This window comes from Mya arenaria, chromosome 3 (genome assembly GCF_026914265.1).
Source record: "Mya arenaria isolate MELC-2E11 chromosome 3, ASM2691426v1".
Lineage (NCBI taxonomy): Eukaryota > Metazoa > Mollusca > Bivalvia > Myida > Myidae > Mya > Mya arenaria.
The window spans coordinates 5,948,087-5,970,549 of record NC_069124.1 but is presented as its reverse complement, the minus strand read 5'-3'; the positions used below and the strand labels follow the sequence as shown (position 1 = coordinate 5,970,549).

Below are 22,463 nucleotides of genomic sequence, written 5' to 3'. Positions count from 1 at the left end.
GCCTTGTGGACATTTGCATTCTGGTCAACAGCAGAGATAAATCGTAGCCTTGTGGACATTGGCATCCTGGTCGACAGCAGAGGTGACTCATAGCCTTGTGGACATTGGCATCCTGGTCAACAGCAGAAGTGACTCATAGCCTTGTGAACATTGGCATCCTGGTCAACAGCAGAGGTGACTCATAGCCTTGTGGACATTGGCATCCTGGACAACAGCAGAGGTAGCTCATAGCCTTGTGTCAATTGGCATCTTGGTCAACAGCAGAGGTGACTCATAGCCTTGTGTTTGTTGGCATCCTGGCCAACAGCAAAGGTGGCTCATAGCCTTGTGGACATTGGCATCTTGGTCAACAACAGAGGTGACTCATAGCCTTGTGTTTGTTGGCATCCTGGTCAACAACAGAGGTAGCTCATAGCCTTGTGGACATTGACATCCTGGTCAACAACAGAGGTGACTCATAGCCTTGTGTTTGTTGGCATCCTGGTCAACAACTGAGGTGACTCATAGCCTTGTGTTTGTTGGCACCCTGGTCAACAGCAGAGGTGACTCATAGCCTTGTGTTTGTTGGCATCCTTGTCAACAGCAGAGGTGACTCATAGCCTTGTGGACATTGGTATTTTGGTCAACAGCAGAGGTGACTCAAAGCCTTGTGTTTGTTGGCATCCTTGTCAACAGCAAAGGTGACTCATAGCCTTGTGTTTGTTGGCATCTTGGTCAACAGCAGAGGTGACTCATAGCCTTGTGTTTTTGGCATCCTTGTCAACAGCAGAGGTGACTCATAACCTTGTGTTTGTTGGCATCCTTGTCAACAGTAGAGGTGACTCATAGCCTTGTGTTTGTTGGCATCCTGGTCAACAGCAGAGGTGACTCATAGCCTTATGGACATTGGTATTCTCGTCAACAGCAGAGGTGACTCATAGCCTTTGGACATTGGTATTTTGGTCAACAGAAGAGGTGACTCAAAGCTATGTTGTGGTTGGCATCCTTGTCAACAGCTTTCAGACATTAGCATTCTGGTCATCAGCAGAGGTGACTCATGGCCTTGTGGACATTTGCATTCTGGTCAACAGCAGAGATAAATCGTAGCCTTGTGGACATTGGCATCCTGGTCGACAGCAGAGCTGACTCATAGCTTTGTGGACATTGGCATCCTGGTCAACAGCAGAGGTAGCTCATAGCCTTGTATTTGTTGGAATCCTTGTCAACAGCAGAGATGACTCATAGCTTTGTGGACATTGGCATCCTGGTCAACAGCAGAGGTGACTCATGGCCTTGTGGTTGTTGGCATCCTGGTCAACAGCAGAGGTGACTCATAACCTTGTGGACATTGGCATCCTGGTCAACAACAGAGGTGACTCATAGCCTTGTATTTGTTGGCATCCTTGTCAACAGCAGAGGTAGCTCATAGCCTTGTGGACATTGGCATCCTGGTCAACAACAGAGGTGACTCATAGCCTTGTGTTTGTTGGCATCCTGGTCAACAACAGAGGTGACTCATAGCCTTGTGTTTGTTGGCATCCTGGTCAACAGCAGAGGTGACTCATAGCCTTGTGTTTGTTGGCATCCTTGTCAACAGCAGAGGTGACTCATAGCCTTGTGTTTGTTGGCATCTTTGTCAACAGCAGAGGTGACTCATAGCCTTGTGTTTGTTGGCATCCTTGTCAACAGCAGAGGTGACTCATAGCCTTGTGTTTGTTGGCATCCTTGTCAACAGCAGAGGTGACTCATAGCCTTGTGTTTGTTGGCATCCTTGTCAACAGCAGAGGTGACTCATAGCCTTGTGTTTGTTGGCATCCTGGTCAAAGCAGAGGTGACTCATAGCCTTAATGACATTGGTATTCGCGTCAACAGCAGAGGTGACTCATAGCCTTGTGGACATTGGTATTTTGGTCAACAGGAGAGGTGACTCAAAGCTATGTTGTGGTTGGCATCCTTGTCAACAGCTTTCAGACATTAGCATTCTGGTCATCAGCAGAGGTGACTCATGGCCTTGTGGACATTGGCATCCTGGTCAACAGCAGAGGTAGCTCATAGCCTTGTATTTGTTGGAATCCTTGTCAACAGCAGAGATGACTCATAGCTTTGTGGACATTGGCATCCTGGTCAACAGCAGAGGTGACTCATGGCCTTGTGGTTGTTGGCATTCTGGTCAACAGCAGAGGTGACTCATAACCTTGTGGACATTGGCATCCTGGTCAACAACAGAGGTGACTCATAGCCTTGTGTTTGTTGGCATCCTGGTCAACAACAGAGGTGACTCATGGCCTTGTGGACATTTGCATTCTGGTCAACAGCAGAGGTGACTCATAACCTTGTGGACATTGGCATCCTGGTCAACAACCGAGGTGAGTCATAGCCTTGTATTTGTTGGCATCCTTGTCAACAACAGAGATGACTCATAGCTTTGTAGACATTGGCATCCTGGTCAACAGCAGAGGTGACTCATGGCCTTGTGGTTGTTGGCATCCTGGTCAACAGCAGAGGTGACTCATAACCTTGTGGACATTGGCATCCTGGTCAACAGCAGAGCTAGCTCATAGACTTATGTCCATTGGCATCCTGGTCAAAGCAGAGGTGACTCATAGCCTTGTGGACGTTGGCACCTGGTCAACAGCAGAGGTGACTCATAACCTTGTGGACATTGGCACCTGGTCAACAGCAGAGGTGACTCATAGCCTTTTGTCTGTTGGCATCCTGGTCAACAGCAGAGGTGACTCATAGCCTTGTGGATGTTGGCACCTGGTCAACAGCAGAGGTGACTCATAGCCTTGTGTCTGTTGGCATCCTTGTCAACAGCAGAGGTGACTCATAGCCTTGTGGATGTTGGCATCCTTGTCAACAGCAAAGGTGGCGTTTATTAAACTAGGAAATATTACATGTTGACCATTCCTTAAAAGCTTTTCAATTTAAGATGTTCACAAAAGTTAACAATCATATATCTTTCAGCTCTGGCTAAGTTTTGTTTGAGTAGTTGTCCCTTAGAAGACAGATTGTATCCTTTTTCTGTGCTTCAGAAAGTGTAAGGGTGTTGAAACATGTTTTACCATATTTCAGGAAATTTCAAAGGAAACTAAATGCCAAGTTCTATTAGCCTTCCTTTTACCTTGTTATTCTCTGAGGAAATATGATGATGATGGTTAAAAATCAATGTTAATGATTGAAGAAGATTTAATGCCTGGAAATAAGCCAGGAATTAGCTCTGGTTAACTGATTTATGGAGACCTAACATCATTCATATCTTAGTTATTATAATAATGTTTCTAGACCACAACTTGAGAAGAAGGCCTGTACAAGTTTTTAGATCATATAGATAGTGTAGGAATTGTAAGCTTGTCCATTATATATAGGAAAAAAAGCTGAAATATTGTCAACGCCTTTGGTCTTGGTTGCTTGTGACAGCAGCAGATATTGTCTTTGTCATCATGTGAAACTATTAATATTAAAGTAAAAGTAATATTGGTATACATGCTCTGTATGACAAAATGGGAATGTGAAGAAAGTCAAACTTTTATAAATGGTATCATTTAGCCATTTAAGGCGCTTAAATGGGCCAATTTAGGTGCCATGATTCGTTACAATTGTTTGCAACAGTAAACAAATGGTGAAGATGAAATGCTTTTCATTTGTTTAAGTTGCAGAGCCCTCTTTAAAAGACCCTAAGTGCTTCTAATAGAGCATGTGCGTCTAATAGGACGTTTACGGTAGGCTATAAAAGTTTCATGAGGATAATCCATGTCTATGAATCAGATTAAAAGATTTTTTTACTTTGATTTTTGTTATCTGCTCTTGTCAGTGGTTTTACCTCAGCCATAAAAACTGAATGAAACAGTTGTATTAAAATCTGTATGTTATATTTATCAAAGTATTAGGGTTTTTTTCCTCAGTGGCTTTTGTGGTATGATAACAAACATGCAGCTGACTTTGTGCATCTTTGCTATCATGCATTCGTTAATAAACAATATGGGTTTTGTGGTAAGAAAGCGGCATGTCAGTGGCTCAGAAGTTGTTGTTTACTGGTGCTACAGGTTTACCTTTGAAGATTATGACAAGCTCACAAGTTACCATGTTTGAAGTGTTTTAGCATATTTTTTTAAGAATATTGTTTTAACTTAATTGTACTGTCAATACTGAGATGATATACAGTACATATGTTACTATAATATGCCATGATTTATATTGAAATATTCATTTTTAGTACAAGTACCATACCCATGTGTTCTATACATACAATCAGATTTGAATTTGATGAAGAAAAGCATACCTGCAATATTTCACAAGTAATTAATTTTCTTTTCTAAAAAATAATACTTTCATCTTCACTTTGTAAACTTGACTGAAACAGAGTTCCGAACTGGGGTGAACCGAGGTTCTATCTCTGGGCTTGAAATTTGAAAAGTTTTATTGGCAGACTGATGGTTTTCCAAGAGCGGAACATTGAAACCTATCAAGTGCATGTTGTTTTCTTGTGGAGATATCAGTCAGCTGTGCAGCATTCTTTTTATATAGCCAATTTTCATGGGCATTTTATGTACTTCTTTGGTGTTGGGTTGACTGATGTACTGGCAAAGAAACCTGACAGGATCTGCACTAGAAACTCATGGACATGTTTCTTTGGTTTCATGGGAATGACTTATGTGTACTGGGAAATAAATTTGACAGGAATACAACTTGTTTGAAATATTAGTCCTGAAATAAAATTAATGTCTTAAATTCTGACAAAGGAGCATTTTCCTGGCAACTGTGTTTATGTAGCTTTGTATTCTGAAAAAAAGAGGACTTTTTTTGTTTAATTCAGATGGGACAGCAGTTTACCTTAAACCACTCTGGGAACATTATCCTGGTAATTGTCTGTGTTTTCTTTGGTGCAGAATGGAGTAATGTACAGGGAAACAAAGCCTTATAGCCTCATTCAACAAGGTGAATATTCAAAATTGTCAAGGACCATTTGAGATGGATCTGTAGGCTTGGATTATTTTTCAGACTTTGTCTGTAGTTCTTTTTGTGCAGAATTATTGACTGAGAAATAAATTTGGCAAGAATATGTGATATTGACCTGCCATAAAACCCCCCATTTTGTCTCAAGTGGGATATATCAAACTGTTAAAATGTGCATACTTGATAGGTGCTAGACTGAAAGGCTCTTGCTTGGAAACAGGGAGTCTACCGAATGTGCAAGAACTTATTCCAAATGCCTTGGATTTGTCTGGATATTAGGTATGCATTTAGTTAATTTACTTGTGCTGGTGAATTAAAACTGGTAAGTTGGTTTTGAGAAACAAGTAATAATTATTGATGTGATTAAAACTGTTCATATCAACGCCAATGAACCTAAAAATCTAACATTAATTGAAAGAACAAGTTGTATGAACCTGTTCTTTAATTCAAAGAGTTCTGTTGAAACACAAATGTTCTATATTAGTATCAAGGAGTCGTATACAAAGAATTGAAGTAGATTGTGCATATTACTGAAGTACAAGATGTTTGCATGAAATACAATGTGAAGTACATTCTTATGTTGCAGAGTTTTGGAGAGATGATTTTCTCTAACAGGTGGGGAATGGTGATTTCCAATGATAGATTTCAGGAAAGATACAAGGATTATTTGTAGTAATGGTTTCTTCAGCAGGAACTCCGATAACTGATTGAAATGTTTTTGTCTGATAGCTTCCTTGCACTTTTTGCAGAGGCATACAGTAGTTTTTTGTGTCTTCGCTGGGATAATTATGTTATTCTGTTTTAGTTGTTATCGGAAATACTTGTTGAATCTTTGACAACAAAAGTAGTGATATTGCTAATGATTCATGCAGATTGTGTGCCAAGTTTGAAGCTTCAATCAAGGTTTTTTGTCAAATTATTGGCATTCATCAGATATTTAGAGTATCTTTTCTTTCACTGAGATGAGGAATTCCAAAACCTGTAGATTTCTAATCACTTTGTGTACCAGGTTTCATTTTCAGATTTTTTTAATATGGATAAGCATTTATGATAATAAAAAAAAATAATTGATACATTGCCTTGAAATCAATCCAGATGCGCATAATTTATTGCAATCATATGCAAAACATGCTAGAATAGTTGAAATGAGAACAGTATGAATGTTTGAATTTGATATAATTTTCCAACAACATTATAAGAACTTTTTTACAGATGATTAATACCCCCACAAAACAATTTTGTTGTCGAGCTCACAATTGCATGCATAAGTCCAACTGACTGAACCTTGCTTGGGCTGTATCTTGACCATGCATTATAGGATTTTCAAAATCTGAAAATGAGGGTAAATTCACCATGGAGAGTTGGCATGTTGTGCTTAAGACCCATATATGTACCTCAGAGGTCAGGTCGACCTAACAGGTCAACGGTTGAAATGAACCTTTTCCAGGCTGTATATTTACCATGCATTGTAGATTTTGTGTTCCACTCAAGACTAAGGTCTGTACCTCAGCAATCAAAGTCACGCTTAGAGGTTAAATGGCAAAAAGAGTACTGTTAAAAAAGATTTGTCTGGACTGAACCTTGTCTGGGCTATATCTTGAACATGCATTATAAGATTTTCAAAAAACTTGCCACGAAGGTTCACCATGATGAGGTGACCAGCACAAGACCCAGAACTGTACCTCAAAGGTCAAGGTCACACTTAAATTCTCTTGATAGGACTGGATCTCGTCCAGGATGCCTCTTAACCAAGCATTTCAAGACTTAAAAGAAACTTGACTGGAATGTTTTATGATGATGAAGTGGCATGTGGCAATTACAAGACCCAGGATTTATAATTCAAAGGTCAGGGTCGTACTTAGAGGTTAAATATCCAAATGAGTACTGTTGATGGAACTGCTCTGAACTGAGACTGAACCTTTTGCAGGCTGTATCTTTTGTAACCATGTATAAAAGGATTTAAAAAAAAAAAATTGCCATGGAGGTTCACCATGATAAGGTGTAGCACGCAAGTTTCACATATTGTTTAACTCCATGTTGCTCTGCAATTGCATGGATGTGCATTATGTCTGTGACAAAGGCTCTTCAATGGGCTTAACATGTCGCCATTTGGCATCTATTTTGGGGGGAATAAAAAGGGTGGACAGATTTCAATAATGACTTTGAAATTCTGGTTAAGATTTTGAGAGTTAGCACACATATGTTAGTTTCTCAGACACTTCTCAATGTATTGCATTGAGTCTTTATACAATGGTACTCAATCAACCAACCTCCTTGAATATCCATGTTAGATCACTCTATTTTTCATAAAATGCAAATTATGGCCCTTTTTTATTCAACTTATATCTCAGCAACTACTTGGTGTATTACATTGAGACTTTATACACCAGTACTCAACCATCCAAACTACTAATGATTAAGAAAGATAACTCTTATTTTTCATATTATGTAAATTATTGCCCTTGATTATTTAACTTATGTTAAGGTTTTGCATTTAACCACATTTATGTTAATACCTCAGCAAATACATTGAAACTTTAACCATGTGTTCCAAACTATCCCACCTTTTTAGTTAATCAAGTAAAATAACTCTATCTTGCAAAAAAATGCAAATCATTGGCATTTATTATTTGAGAAATTCCGGATTTCCATGTAAGCAGGCAAAGGTTAATATATCAGCAATAACTCGATGGAATTGTATTGAAACTTTCCAGAATGGTACTCAACAATGAAATATTCGTAACTAATCAACTTAGATACCTTTTTATTGCATGTAATGCAGATAATGGCCCTTTATTATCTTGTTCTAAAATTATTGTTAAGGTTTTGCATGTTACCATGTTTAAGTCAATTTCTCAGCAATTTTGACTTCATGTATTGCAATCACCAATGTTTGATGGAGTTATGCCCCCTTTTTCAAAGAAACAAGTTGCCATTTCCATGTTTAGGCAGCTTTTTGCAGTTTTATCACTTCTGTGATACCTCTACTTTGACAATAAAAGTGTCATTCATACAGCATAATTAACAGAATATACTTGTACATTTCAGATTGGCTATGGACACAAATATCATACTGAGTGGCAGTGGGAAAGTTGAAAGTCATTATGGGTTACTATGGTGATGTGTCAACTAATTTTTGAAGATGAGTTGCCATGGAGACGATGGGTTTCGGGAGATGGAGCTCTATCTGCTTCAGGCACAGGTATGATTGTAGTCACATTGTAGATCTTTTTTCAAGGTCATAGTAAGGTCATAGTGAGTTGCTATGGTGATATGTCATGGATAAATGGACATGGAAATGATGGGTTTCAAGAAATGGAGCTTTATCTGCTACAGACCTATGTATTTGAACCTTGATTAATTAAGGGATGATAACCATGCAAGTAAGTAATAATAAAAATATTGAGGCAAACTCGATATAAATATATAAGGATGTTATAATAGATACTGATAATGTTTTTATATGATGATTATGACAGGAAGGGAATTAGGTAGCATTGCTTTGTCTATATTAAACAAAACATTACTCAGCCATAATGATAGACTTAAAAACATCATTACAATAACTTATTTATTTCAATTCTAACAGCCCAAAAATAAATAAGGCTTTGTCATTTGGCAAAAAAATGACTTGCACAATTATGTTTAAATTGGTTGATGATTCAGTAGATAATTGCTTCTGTCAAAGAGTATACAATTTCACATGTAAACAGCCACTCCTTTTTATCTTTTGAGCATGAAAATGCCAAATTATAGCTTTTAGGAAGATTTAACAAGATATGATGAATATTTGATACATATTAACTTCTTGTATGCGGCTTTATTTCATTTTTGAAACAAGCCTGTAAGGATAAGTGTCACATTAAGGCGAAATATATAACAGTTAACCTCTAACATTAAATAATGATAAATGGAATACTTTGATCCAAATACTTTCAAATGTTACACATACAATGGTAGGTACAATTATAGTTTTAGTAACTGCAAATTGAAAGTTTACACATTTATTTTATTTAAATTGTCCATGTCTGTTTGGTTAAAAGCAGAATAAATCAAACTTCTTAGCCGCTCACCGTTTGACATTTTGAACTTGGTCACTGACCCAGCCTTCAGTTATTTGTCTTGTGATTAATGAGAAAATTCATGATTTGATTCCAATATATACCTTCTGAATTAAACTACAATCTCATTATACTGTGACACAAGTGATTAACAAACATTGTAATTAATCAGTGGATTTAATTGGTTTGGTTGAGCTGCACACCAGGACGTTGAAGGTGGTGTTAGGTGAAGGTGCATGGCTGGGGAAGGGACCAATGTGATATAAGATTACTTTCATAGATGTGTTCATTTGCATCTACCTTCACTGCATTACAACAACCCAGCTAATATTCTGTATGTGCAGATTAGGTTGAGAGAGCTAATTGCGAATCAATTACTCTGTTACCTGTTCTCTCTGTCTCAACATTTTAGTCAGAAACCCATGAAAAGGGCTTGGTACCAATAATTACATTGGCTAGGTATAGTGGCACATTTCTGCCAAGATTAAAGACAACTACATGACATATAATGCCTTTTGCCCTGTTGAATGATACATGGGAATTAGAGTCATGTAGTTAAAATGTTCCTACAATTAGTGAACAAACAATGGTATGATAGGTAACTGAAGCTGACAAATTGCTCCCTGAAGTGTAGGAAGGTATGACAAGTATTTCAAGAGCCTCACTAATGGTAATTATTTTGTGTTGGAGAGCAAAATGTAATATTTTAAGAGGCTTGTTCCCGCCTACTATAGTTCTATTGTCTTGGAGAGCTGGCTGTTATTGTGTATCTACATTGTACCTGTCTGTCTTTTGTTGAGGAGTCATGGCACAGGAAACTGGCCAAGATGTGGAATTTAAAAGATTCCGATTCTGATACCCAGAAAATAGATCTTAGATTTTTGTCTAGGAAAAAATTATAAGTCGCCTGACCACTCCACTGCTGGACATGTGCTTTGAGTTTGATCAATGTATATAGTTACCCAAAGTTTGTTTGTGGCTAAGTAAAGTCTTGTAGATTCAAACAGGATTCACAAAATTTGTCAGTAAGAACATTTTTTTACAAAAACAAAACATCGTAAAATTTGCAAAGCTGGCACTCAGATTACCTTTTTTACCTAAAGGTGCTGATATTGTTTGTAATGAAAGCAAATATTTATGTCAGAATGAGTGGCATCAGGTGGTTGCAGACCTGGTTTTCAGACCTAAGTGGCCACTTCCTGTAACTGGGGATTATGGTATATATATACCCAGCCTGGGAATTTTCTGGTGGCTGAAAATGTAGTATGGGGAATATAAAAATAAACATCTTTTGTAACAGGTTGTATGGCTTTGATGTAATTATAGCTGTTATTGATTTAGAACATGAACAGTAAATGGAGAAAATCCTATTAAATTGTTATTTTGGATATTTTTACTTCACTGTGTCTTTTCAAGTATTGTTACGAAGATCGAAGATCGGAAGACAGTAAGATGTTTGTTTGATAGCTGTTTTTGTTTCATGATTTGAGAAATATGTTACATTAATCTTTCACCTATTTTTGACATATTTCTGCTCCTGAATTAAATAAAAAAAAATACTGTGCTCTTAAATTGGCTGTTGTCATGATGCATTTATGACTTTCTGAAGTCAAGTATGTATTGTGTTACTGTGACATTAATTGTAGTTTAATATGAAACTGGCTTTTCACATGCTAGTACAGATTTCATTAACAGGGCTCTCCTGGTTAATTGGTTTTAAATTAGGCATCAAATTGCCTGCAGGCTGCATTAAAGGTATTCTAGTACACAAGAAATTCTTAGAAATAGCTACTGAATATCTGAGTGATTATCATTTCTTGTATCTTATTTTAACCTACTGATCATTTATTTGAGAAGTTTAACCAGCAATGATAATGTGAATAACAGTTACGAAATAAACAAAATTATACCATGATAATGCTATGCAAATGAATGCGAGTTTTCAATAATGAAACTGGGCACTTTGGTAATTAGCAGTATGTCACATCCATTTACCATAATTTGGCAAAAATTCATTGTCAGTTGTAAATGAATGTTATTTGAACCCCACGATCAATCAATTAGCCACGTTTCTTAAAGATGCAGCAAAAAATCATGATTGAAGAAACAGTATATTAGTTCAGCCCTAGCGATGGTTAGGTCGTGTTCACATATTTGAGTTATTGTAATACTGTAAATGTGATCAATCAGTCTTTAAACATTTTGTTAACATTGTTAAAAACTTTTGTAGTAACCAGATTATAGTAAACAGATTCATGTATTTGCAGGAGGAAATTTCACGATCATTTTCTGAGGAATTAACTGGCTGTGGAGGCTCCTCCTCTGGCGTTGTAACTGGTGGTGATGATAGCAGCAACAACGCTAACATAAGGAGTGGTGGTTGTGTTGACAGTAGTAACAAGAATGATGATGGCAGAAGTACTACCAATAGTTTGATTGGTAACAATAACAGCAGATGTAGCAGCACCACCAAACATGAGAGTTGTTCCATTAACAACAGCAACAATAGCAGGAGTAGCAACATAAGCACCACCAGCATCATTGAATCAGGTAATCAGGATAAAACAGAGGAGTTAAAACATGAGGACAGATATTCAACAGAGGATTTAAGCGGCCTTGACAAGGATGATGTGATATTCTTGTATGACAATGTGGAGTTCTTCAGAGAATATGACAGGCAGTTGGAGGAACAAAACTATGAGAAAAGAAAGGGTAGCAATGACAGAAATGAATTACAAGCAGGGGAGTCTATGGATGAAGAAGTTTGTGAAAACATGAATACTTATTCCCAGGAACAAAGAATGAACCAACATTCTGTGCATTCTGTAGGTCATGAACCTAAAACTGAGACTGGTGATAAATTAGGGCGAATTAGCAATGGTGCAGGATGTATTAAGTCCTCAGACACAGTGGCTATGGGTGATGGATTACATGGTGGTACCCTAGGATCCCTGCCCTCTGAAAAGGGGGAAGATTTATTACCTGGATCTGAGGAAGTCTTTAAAACAGACTCCTGGAATCACACAGATGAGCTGAGAAATTGTCCAGCAACACAGTTAACTTGTTCTCCTACAGCTATAGAAAGCAGCAAACATACTTCAAAATTGGTTCAGGACGATTTAGACAATTTAAAACCAATTCAAATATCAAAATTGACTCAGGAAAGTTTAGATAAAAATGATTTGAAACGAACCAAAACTTCTAAATTGGTGAAAACTGAATGTAATAGTCTAAAACAGGTTAATTCCGCAAAATTGGCCCAAGAAGATTTTTATGATTCAAAATCAGTAAAAACATCAGAACAAGTCCAGGAAGTCTCAGATCATTTAAAACCTGTTGGAAGTGAGTGTGTAAACGGGTCAGTTAACAAGGCCACTGCCTGTGGAGATATCTGCCTGACTGGAAGTTGGCAAAGTGGAGTCAGCCAGTCTGCTTATCAGCTTCATGATAGGGGATGTTTGGGTAAGCAGTTGGGTAATAGCAGGAATGATTCAAGAATGAAGGCGGGTGAGATAATGCTTCCTCTGCCAAGTGGGGTGTCCAATTTGGAGAGTTGTGCAGATAGTAATGATAAATCACACAGTGTAGAAACAGACAGGAGGGATTTTAGGGAAGAGAATATCCAGACAATTAATGTGTCTATTGATGAATTAATTTGTCCAGATAAAAATGAGGGAAGTGATACATTAAAGGCTTTAAGTAGTGGTGATTTGTCTTGTTCTGATATGTGTAGTGGTAGGATGGAAAGTGAAAGTGTTGGTTCAGGAAGTGGAGCACAAAGTGAAGGTTCTGTGACAGGGGATAATATGGTTGCAAAGGAGTCGGGTGAGACTGTTGTTGAGACTGATGCAGGATTTTACTGGCTGACATGCTCTATTGTGGAGCCAACAGGTTCTAAGGACATCAAGTGCAATAAGGGTGAAATACCAACAAAGCTGGAATCTGAAACAAGTGAAAGTAAGCAAGTAGATAGTGGCAGAAAGGTACATGATAAATCTGGTGAGGATAACAATGATAATGTTGGAAATGAAATGACTAGTGTTCATATTTGTGTGACAGATTCCGAAGGGAATTCAAACGTGAAGAAAGGTGATAGAAATCAGGAGAGTCTTGAAAGTGGAAGCCATGTAAATAGTGAGGGTAGTAATAGAAATAGCAGTGATTTGATTGGCTCACTGTCTGAAGATCATGTAAAACGGGAGTCTCAATATTCATCTGATGGAAATAGTGTCATCTCCGAAAATTCTGATAGTTTCAGTGGCTCAAAACAGGATATTATGGTGAATTCCACCCCAGATTTGTTTCAAACTGATCATTTGGATGCTGTTGATGGTCATTCTGAGAGAAAATTGTCATATCCAGAAAATATATTCAAAGTGTTTAAAGTTGTGAGCATTGATATTCCAAAGATGAACTTGTTTAATCATCACCATGGTAACCATAAACATGACAAACATAAGACGAAAAGTTCAGAGGCAGTTCTGATGGAAAATAAGATAAAGCCAGATCATAATCGACACAGTGCCGAATTTGACAAAAAACATGACAGGAAACCTCATAGAGATGATAAAAATGCCAGCAGAGGCAGCTTAAACACTGATGATAAGAATCTATCATGGAAACATTCCCTGCCGTCATCGATTTTGAGATTACCATCTTCATTTAAATCTAAATCGTACAAGATGGGTGAGGCAAGGAGGGCTAAATCTCAAGACAGGGAAGTGAGCCTTGTACAGGTGTTAGATTTAGGTCAAGGCCAACCCAACAGTCCACCTGATGGAGCAGCTACACCTATGACCCAAGGGCCCATCCTGGACCCACCCCCAAGTTTTGCTTCGGTATGTATGAAGCATAGTAATTGTATTCAACTGAAGTTGTAAAAAGAAATATGACAAATATTTGAACATCTTATTTTGTAACTATTTGAAGATTTTTGTTATACAACTGGTAAGGCCAATTTAATGCCTTTTTAGCAAAACCAAGTCAAGTGCTATTACAATTAAATCAGTAAATCATAACAGTACAATCATGTTTATTTCTTTTTAAAGTGCTAAAATTCAGTTGGATTCTTAATACATTAAATCTGAAGTATGTGAAGCGATTGTAAAGGTCTGTAGATATATTTGATATTATTATTTTATCTGATCATGTATGCATATAAAACAGTTCAAAACTATTTTTCTAAAATTAAGTCCCAAGTACTATTTTCAAGTGCTATAAACAATAAACAGTAAACCTTGGTGGCAGAGATACACTTGTCTCTAAAAGTACTTGAAATCCTAGCCAGAAAATAGCAGGGCTTTCCATGATAACGGGGCTTTCCATGATAACATAAATCCTACCATTCTTACCTGCTACACTTATCATACCATCATAGTACACCAGAATAGTGTTGAAGATAACCCTGACATAACATGGAGCTATCTGGCCCACTGATTTCTATCCATTTCTATCAATATCTATCTCCATTTGCAACACACCTGGCGCTAGTTTTTGGCTCACTGCTGTGTAAATGGTAGCTCTTGTTAACAGGTGTCGGAACTGCTGGGCTGGATGATACATCACACTTGTCTGACTGCAGTCATTCATGTCACTGGAGATACCTGGTGATTTCTGGGCCCCATTTTCTCAAATCTTTCAAGCAACAAGATATCTTTTGTTTTAAAATAATTTGGTCAAACTCTTATATGGTGTTTTCAATGGTAAGATGAATTGGGACAATACATGACTGTAGTGAGTTTTGATGCACATCAGCCTAGACTTGAAGTGAACGAAATTAGCACAAGCCCACAAGCCCTACACTGGTAAAATGTTTTACCAGCTTTCTCTAATTTTGGATTTTATATACCAGAGCTTGATGTGATTTTTTTTTATTAACACAAGTGTCAGAATTCGGGCATGTTCATTTAAGTAATGGTTGTTCAGCACATTGCTATTCCACCCTAACTGCAGATCATTCGCCTAAAATCAGGTCTTGTAGAATTTGCTTTTATTTTACAATTTTAGATTCATTTTAGATTTATTTGACTGTATAAGCTATTATATCAATAAAAATTATCTTTTTAGTTGAAAAACCCATAAAACATGAATGAAAATCTAGACACTGCGAGTGTGACATGTCGCAAATTGTATACGCACTAACGTGAGAATATGTAGTAATTGAAACTGGTATTTTCCTTAGCAAAATGAGCCTCTTGACAAGATATCACAACTTTTAATGCTTGTAGGTTAAGTTTCAATTTAATTGTTTAGTTTTTTTTGCAACATTAGAATCTATTTTCACAGCTGCACAGAAAAAAATGTGAGTGAGACTACTAGTTTTAGTATCGTACATTTTGAAATGGGGTATATTGGCGTTGTTAGGATTGAAGTATTTGAACTAGTTCAGAAATATGAGTATATATGAACTGCTCAGTTTCATTTGAACATGAAATTCAAACTTAGGTCATGTCACAGTAGCTTCCTTTTCTTCCTTTATTTTATGAGTGTATGGCCAAATAAATATATGATATCATTCCAGAAAGTTCTTATGTTATGTTTGAAATTTCTTTACAATTGTGAAGCACGGAAAAATATGAATCATTCTCCATGGTACACTCTCTTTGTGGTATCGTAGGGGAAAACTGAAGTACACATGTACCGTGTTTAGAAAGGCAACTTTGACAGGCTTGGTGACCACCAACCAAACTAGCCAGTGCCCTTCCGCCCTGTCCAGGCACGGAACCAGTTGTCTCGTTTTATTTACCTGCAGAGATGACCACATACTGTAAAGGTACCTTACCATGCCTGCTTACCATGCCTGGGTACTGGAAAGGTTACTAAGGCTGGTGGACCACTGGACCACAATGAGTTTCCAATTGGTAAGGGCTATTGAGCCAATTGCAGACCTGCTCAATTGTCTTTTTTCACTTGAATAGCCTTCCATGCTCATTAAACCTTTGGAACTTACATGGTCAACTAGTAAGACCCTTGATGTTGAACTTCTAGGTGAATGGTGTTAAAATAATCAAGACTTTCTAACACATGACCTAAGTGGATTATGTACTAATCCAATTTCTAGAGCTGCTTTAAGGATATTAAATTGGAATCATGCGGATTATCTTCTTAACTCAAAGTATCATTACCGGCATAGCTGTTGCCTTATTGTTTGACAGTGTCGTTCTGTACATTCCAATATGATTGGTGCATTGCCATAACATATTCTAAGGGATCACCTCAATACATGTAAAAAAAGTGGGTGGCAAAGCAGACTAAATAGTCATTTCTTGGAAATCCTGGTGCCTACATAGCTTTGCAAGTGGAACACAGTCATTTATAATTTGTACTATGTTTTAAATTGTGATGTGAACTAGTTAGTTTAAACAAACCAAGATTATGTGCCAAACTATATTGTTCCCGTGAAACCATCCAAGCTACAATGTCTTGTGCATTCTGTTGAGTAATATAATTTATATTGCCCTTTAAAAATTCAATTATTTGTCTGCGATTTTGTTTATAGAAAAGGTGGTTACCTTAAAATCGGATATTTTACATAATGATTTTTTTAATGTACATGTTTTAATTGGGTAACCTTATACATGTATGAAGTTTGAAATCATTCAATCATTGTTTCAATTATACTCATTAGTGGACAGAGGTAATTAATATAACCTGTCGAATGAATTCAATCAATTGTTTGACCAATATCTACTGATCGGCTATTGTCATTAGAGGACAATTGTGTCATGCCCTCAACTATACTTTGATTTATACAACAGCGCATGGATATTGAAATATTTGGCACATAAAAGCCATGTTATGATTTGTTAGTAAGTCTTTCTTGTCATGTTTGTGATTAGTTTATTGCAATGCTATGTTTTATTTATTGTTTTGAAACTGTTTGTAAACTAATGAAGTGTAAACCATTTTTGCCCTTTGAATGGGCAAATTGTTTTGTATCAGTATCATATTTAGCATTTTGTTGGCCTCCTTTACTCGCAAGTTGTCGTGTCGGGGGAAATTGCTGCAGTATGACTTTGACACAATATTGATGGTGTAGTTTGCCAATTTCATGCGCTCAGTTGCCGTTTCGAGAGGTCAGTTTCCAGTTTTATTGACCATTTACAGAATTATTTCAGGCTTCCTTCTTTCTCATTGTTCGAACAACTCCTTCGGGATTCAATGTTCGTTAATGGACCCTGGCAGATTAATGGTCACTGGACCCCATTTTTGTTCCCTTGTCAAATCCTTTTCACTATCATTCACAAAAATAGAATTAAATTGGTCTCCCACTGGGTTTAACTATAGGGCAGAGACATTCATTTTAAGCTCATTATAATTTCACTCCTAACCAGTAACCCTTAATTTCACTGATTTATTTAAGCTTATTTGTAAATTTAAATGACCGGCTCCAGCAGTAGCGATGTGGAAGATAGCAGATAAACGTTTTTCCCAGCTACCTGTTGGCTATTATTTTGTCAGCGGTCATCTGAAATGAGTACTTCTTTGTCATGTAACTCATTTAATCCCTGAGTCAAAACCCCAAAGGGAAGTGAACCATGCATGAGTAGGTAAAATCATTCCAGTATGAATAAATAGCTCCCCTGTTCAAAATCTCAATACGCTGTGAATGACATTTTTGAGAGCATGCTTCTGGTTAAAGGAGAAGTCAAGAAAATGTGTCTTTAACAGGCGATGATAACCTTAAATGTCATACCCTACCCTACTTGTATGGAAAAAGGTTTGTCTGAGCATTAGGACTTCTAAATATTTGTGGTTTTTACACTGAAAGTATGTAATGACTTTAGAATGTTAAAATATGAACAATATTTATATGTTTTGGTAATTGAATAAAATGTACAGTATGTTTTGTGATCCACTGATTTTGGGGTATTTTAAAAGTTTAAAGATAATAATTGTACAAAAATGATATGGAAATTAAATGTAAACCTTTCCCAAAGTCTTCTGACTATAGTTACTCAATACAAGTCAAGTGTCATTAACAGCGGAAATGTGCCTTTAATTTAATGTAGCGCAAATAAAATACCTGTGTGATTAGAATAGATATATTTGTTGACAAAAGGACAAAAATTCTTCAGCGTAAAATGATAGTCAGAATTTACCTCTACCTTATGTAAAATAGGATTATTATCATTGCTTCTCATTATGGGGTTTACAGCAATGTTTATTTATTTACTTTACACTCTGGCCGTTGATGTGCCTGATTTAGAAATACCTCTGTGACACAATAGATTGATGGACAATTATTGGACAATACTGATAAGGGTTAACCTTACAACGTGGAAATGTTCTATTGTTCCGTTACTGTGCTTAGATAGATTCAGCGAAGGTTTGAAGCCTCATACTATCTGCTATGTCATTATATTGGTTTGCGATTATCTATTGCAAAAGTATTTTCATTAGTTGAAGATTCTCTGAGCCCTCACAGTGCAGGGGGTATTCATATTTCAAATTGAATTAATTTTCGTGATTCATGGTCATTACGGATATCTGGACTAAACTCCGAAGGAAAAATATGAACATTAACATACTAATGTGAAAATTTCTGTTCAAAATCGTAACAAAAAGTGAATGGATTTAACTGTTATACATGCGAGGTTTTGAAAAGTGAATTTGTTTTATTAAAGTTTGATTGAGTGTGATATACTAAATATTTATATTGAAAGTAAGTGAAAGAGCATGTACGACCTTGGAGATTATGTTTTTGGCAGTAACCATCCATTGAGGCATGGATTTAAATGATAAAACGGTGTTCAATTATGATAAGATTACTTTTGTAAACACTTGCGAAAATTCTATATTTTGACACATTCAGCTTTGTGTTAAAAGTGTATTTATATTTCTGTAACAAAAAATACACATTCTGATGAGAGGAATCTTCAATGGCTGGATTATTTTAGATGTCAAAAGTGTATATGAAAAAGCAAGGTTGTTGGATTATTTCGGCATGTTGTGATGATTTTTTTTCATGCATAAGATGAGCACTGGAATATTATGATACCAGGTAAAACTTATTTTGATAATGTTGTTCGAAAATTTATGACTTTTGCTAATTTATGTTTAAGCCCATTAGGTTCTAAATAATAAAATGGTGATAATTCTATTTTTTTCTGACATGTGAGAGAAAATGGCCTGATTATGGAAATGTCCATGATAATACCCAGATTATGGAAGTGTGAGTGTAATGGCATGAGTATTGGCAGTGTGAGTGATGATGGCATGAGTATTGGAAGTGTAAGTGATAATGGCATGAGTAAGGAAGTGTGAGTGATGATGGCATGAGTATAGGAGTGTGAGTGATGATGGCATGAGTATTGGAAGTGTGCGTGATGATGGCATGAGTATGGAAGTGTGAGTGATGATGGCATGAGTATAGGAGTGTGCGTGATGATGGCATGAGTATAGGAGTGTGAGTGATGATGGCATGAGTATTGGAAGTGTGAGTGATGATGGCATGAGTATAGGAGTGTGAGTGATGATGGCATGAGTATTGGAAGTGTGAGTGATGATGGCATGAGTATGGAAGTGTGAGTGATGATGGCATGAGTATAGGAGTGTGCGTGATGATGGCATGAGTATAGGAGTGTGCGTGATGATGGCATGAGTATTGGAAGTGTGAGTGATGATGGCATAGTTATGGAAGTGTGAGTGATGATGGCATGAGTATGGAAGTGTGAGTGATGATGGCATGAGTATAGGAGTGTGCGTGATGATGGCATGAGTTTGGAAGTGTGAGTGATGATGGCATGATAAAGGAAGTGTGAGTGATGATGGCATGAGTATTGGAAGTGTGAGTGATGATGGCATGAGTAAGGAAGTGTGAGTGATGATGGCATGAGTATGGAAGTGTGAGTGATGATGGCATGAGTATTGGAAGTGTGAGTGATGATGGCATGAGTAAGGAAGTGTGAGTGATGATGGCATGAGTATGGAAGTGTGAGTGATGATGGCATGAGTATAGGAGTGTGCGTGATGATGGCATGAGTAAGGAAGTGTGAGTCATGATGGCATGAGTATTGGAAGTGTGAGTGATGATGGCATAGTTATGGAAGTGTGAGTCATGATGGCATGAGTATTGGAAGTATGAGTGATGATGGCATAGTTATGGAAGTGTGAGTGATGATGGCATAAGTATGGAAGAGTGAGTGATGATGGCATGAGTATAGGAGTGTGAGTGATGATGGCATGAGTATAGGAGTGTGAGTGATGATGGCAAGAGTAATAAAGTGTGAGTATTGATGGCATGAGTAATGAAGTGTGAGTGATGATGGCATGAGTATAGGAGTGTGAGTGATTATGGCATGAGTATTGGAAGTGTGAGTGATGATGGCATGAGTATTGGAAGTGTGAGTGATGATGGCATGAGTAAGAAAGTGTGAGTGATGATGGCATGAGTATAGGAGTGTGAGTGATGATGGCATGAGTATTGGAAGTTTGAGTGATGATGGCATGAGTATTGGAAGTGTGAGTGATGATGGCATGAGTAAGGAAGTGTGAGTGATGATGGAATGAGTATGGAAGTGTGAGTGATGATGGCATGAGTATTGGAAGTGTGAGTGATGATGGCATAGTTATGGAAGTGTGAGTGATGATGGCATGAGTATGGAAGAGTGAGTGATGATGGCATGAGTATAGGAGTGTGCGTGATGATGGCATGAGTATTGGAAGTGTGAGTGATGATGGCATGAGTAAGGAAGTGTGAGTGATGATGGCATGAGTATAGGAGTGTGAGTGATGATGGCAAGAGTAATGAAGTGTGAGTGATGATGGCATGAGTGATGAAGTGTGAGTGATGATGACATGAGTATAGGAGTGTGAGTGATGATGGCATGAGTATTGGAAGTGTGAGTGATGATGGCATGAGTATTGGAAGTGTGAGTGATGATGGCATGAGTAAGGAAGTGTGAGTGATGATGGCATGAGTATAGGAGTGTGAGTGATGATGGCATGAGTATTGGAAGTGTGAGTGATGATGGCATGAGTATTGGAAGTGTGAGTGATGATGGCATGAGTAAGGAAGTGTGAGTGATGATGGAATGAGTATGGAAGTGTGAGTGATGATGGCATGAGTATAGGAGTGTAAGTGGTGATGGCATGAGTATTGGAAGTGTGAGTAATTATGGCATGAGTAAGGAAGTATGAGTGATGATGGCATGAGTATAGGAGTGTGAGTGATGATGGCATGAGTATTGGAAGTTTGAGTGATGATGGCATGAGTATTGGAAGTGTGAGTGATGATGGCATGAGTAAGGAAGTGTGAGTGATGATTGAATGAGTATGGAAGTGTGAGTGATGATGGCATGAGTATTGGAAGTGTGAGTGATGATGGCATGAGTATTGGAAGTGTGAGTAATTATGGCATGAATAAGGAAGTATGAGTGATGATGGCATGAGTATTGGAAGTGTGAGTAATGATGGCATGAGTATTGGATGTGTGAGTGATGATGGTATGCATATGAAAGTGTGAATGATGATGGCATAAGAATGGAAGTGTGAGTGATGATGGCATGAGTATTGGAAGTGTGAGTGATGATTGTATGAGTATGGAAGTGCGAATGATGATGGCATGAGTATGAAAGTGTGAGTGATGATGGCTTGAGTATGGAAGTGTGGGTGATGATGGCATGATTATGGAAGTGTGAGTGATGATGGCATGAGTATAAGTGTGAGTGATGATGGCATGATTATGGAAGTGTGAGTGATGATGGCATGATAATGGAAGGGGTGTGTGGATGGCATGATTATTGAAGTGTGAGTGATGATGGCATGAGTAAGGAAGTGAGAGTGATGATGGCATGAGTATAGGAGTGTGAGTGATGATGGCATGAGTATGGAAGTGTGAGTGATGATGGCATGAGTATTGGAAGTGTGAGTGATGATGGCATGAGTATGGAAGTGTGAGTGATGATGGCATGAATATGGAAGTATGAGTGATGATGGCATGGTTATGGAAGTGTGAGTGATGATGGCATGAGTATGGAAGTGTAAGTAATAATTGCATGATTATGGAAGTCTGGATAAGTATGGAAGTGCTAGTGATGACGGCATGATTATGGAAGTGTGATCGATTAATAATTCATGATTATGAAAGTGTGGGTGATAATTGCATGATTATGGAAGTGTGGGTGATAATGGCATGATTATGGAAGTGTGGATGATCATTGCATGATTATGGAAGTGTGCGTGATAATGGCATGATTATGGAAGTGTGGGTGATAATGGCATGATTATAGAAGTATATAAATTTGATTTAGATCCATTTACCATTTCTTGGTTATAAGCTGTCTAGTATAGTCAACATTATATGAAGCTCTGAGCAGGAATAGAAGCCAGGACCTTGTGAGTCTGCAGTATAAGACAGAAACCACTTTGCCATCACAGTGACCATGCACCTAGTAGCACCTGAATAGGACTCACTTTTTAATCCTCTTCTATATATTATTTGCTCTATTATATTCAGTGTTAGAC

The 22,463-nt window shown here is 37.5% G+C and overlaps 1 protein-coding gene across 2 annotated transcripts in view; it reads left to right on the top strand.

Moving 5' to 3' along the window:
• Positions 1–22,463, top strand: part of LOC128226503 (uncharacterized) — a 104,979-nt gene that overhangs the window by 7,505 nt on the left and 75,011 nt on the right. The window contains exons 2-3 of one of the 2 annotated variants that reach the window (XM_052936406.1): positions 7,984–8,137; positions 11,264–13,834. In XM_052936406.1, the coding sequence (XP_052792366.1) occupies positions 8,078–8,137; positions 11,264–13,834 (2,631 nt within the window). In that variant the 5' untranslated portion in view covers positions 7,984–8,077. Of the gene's footprint in view, positions 1–7,983; positions 8,138–8,873; positions 8,892–11,263; positions 13,835–22,463 lie in introns of those variants that run through there. The other variant, XM_052936407.1, reaches the window with a different exon arrangement.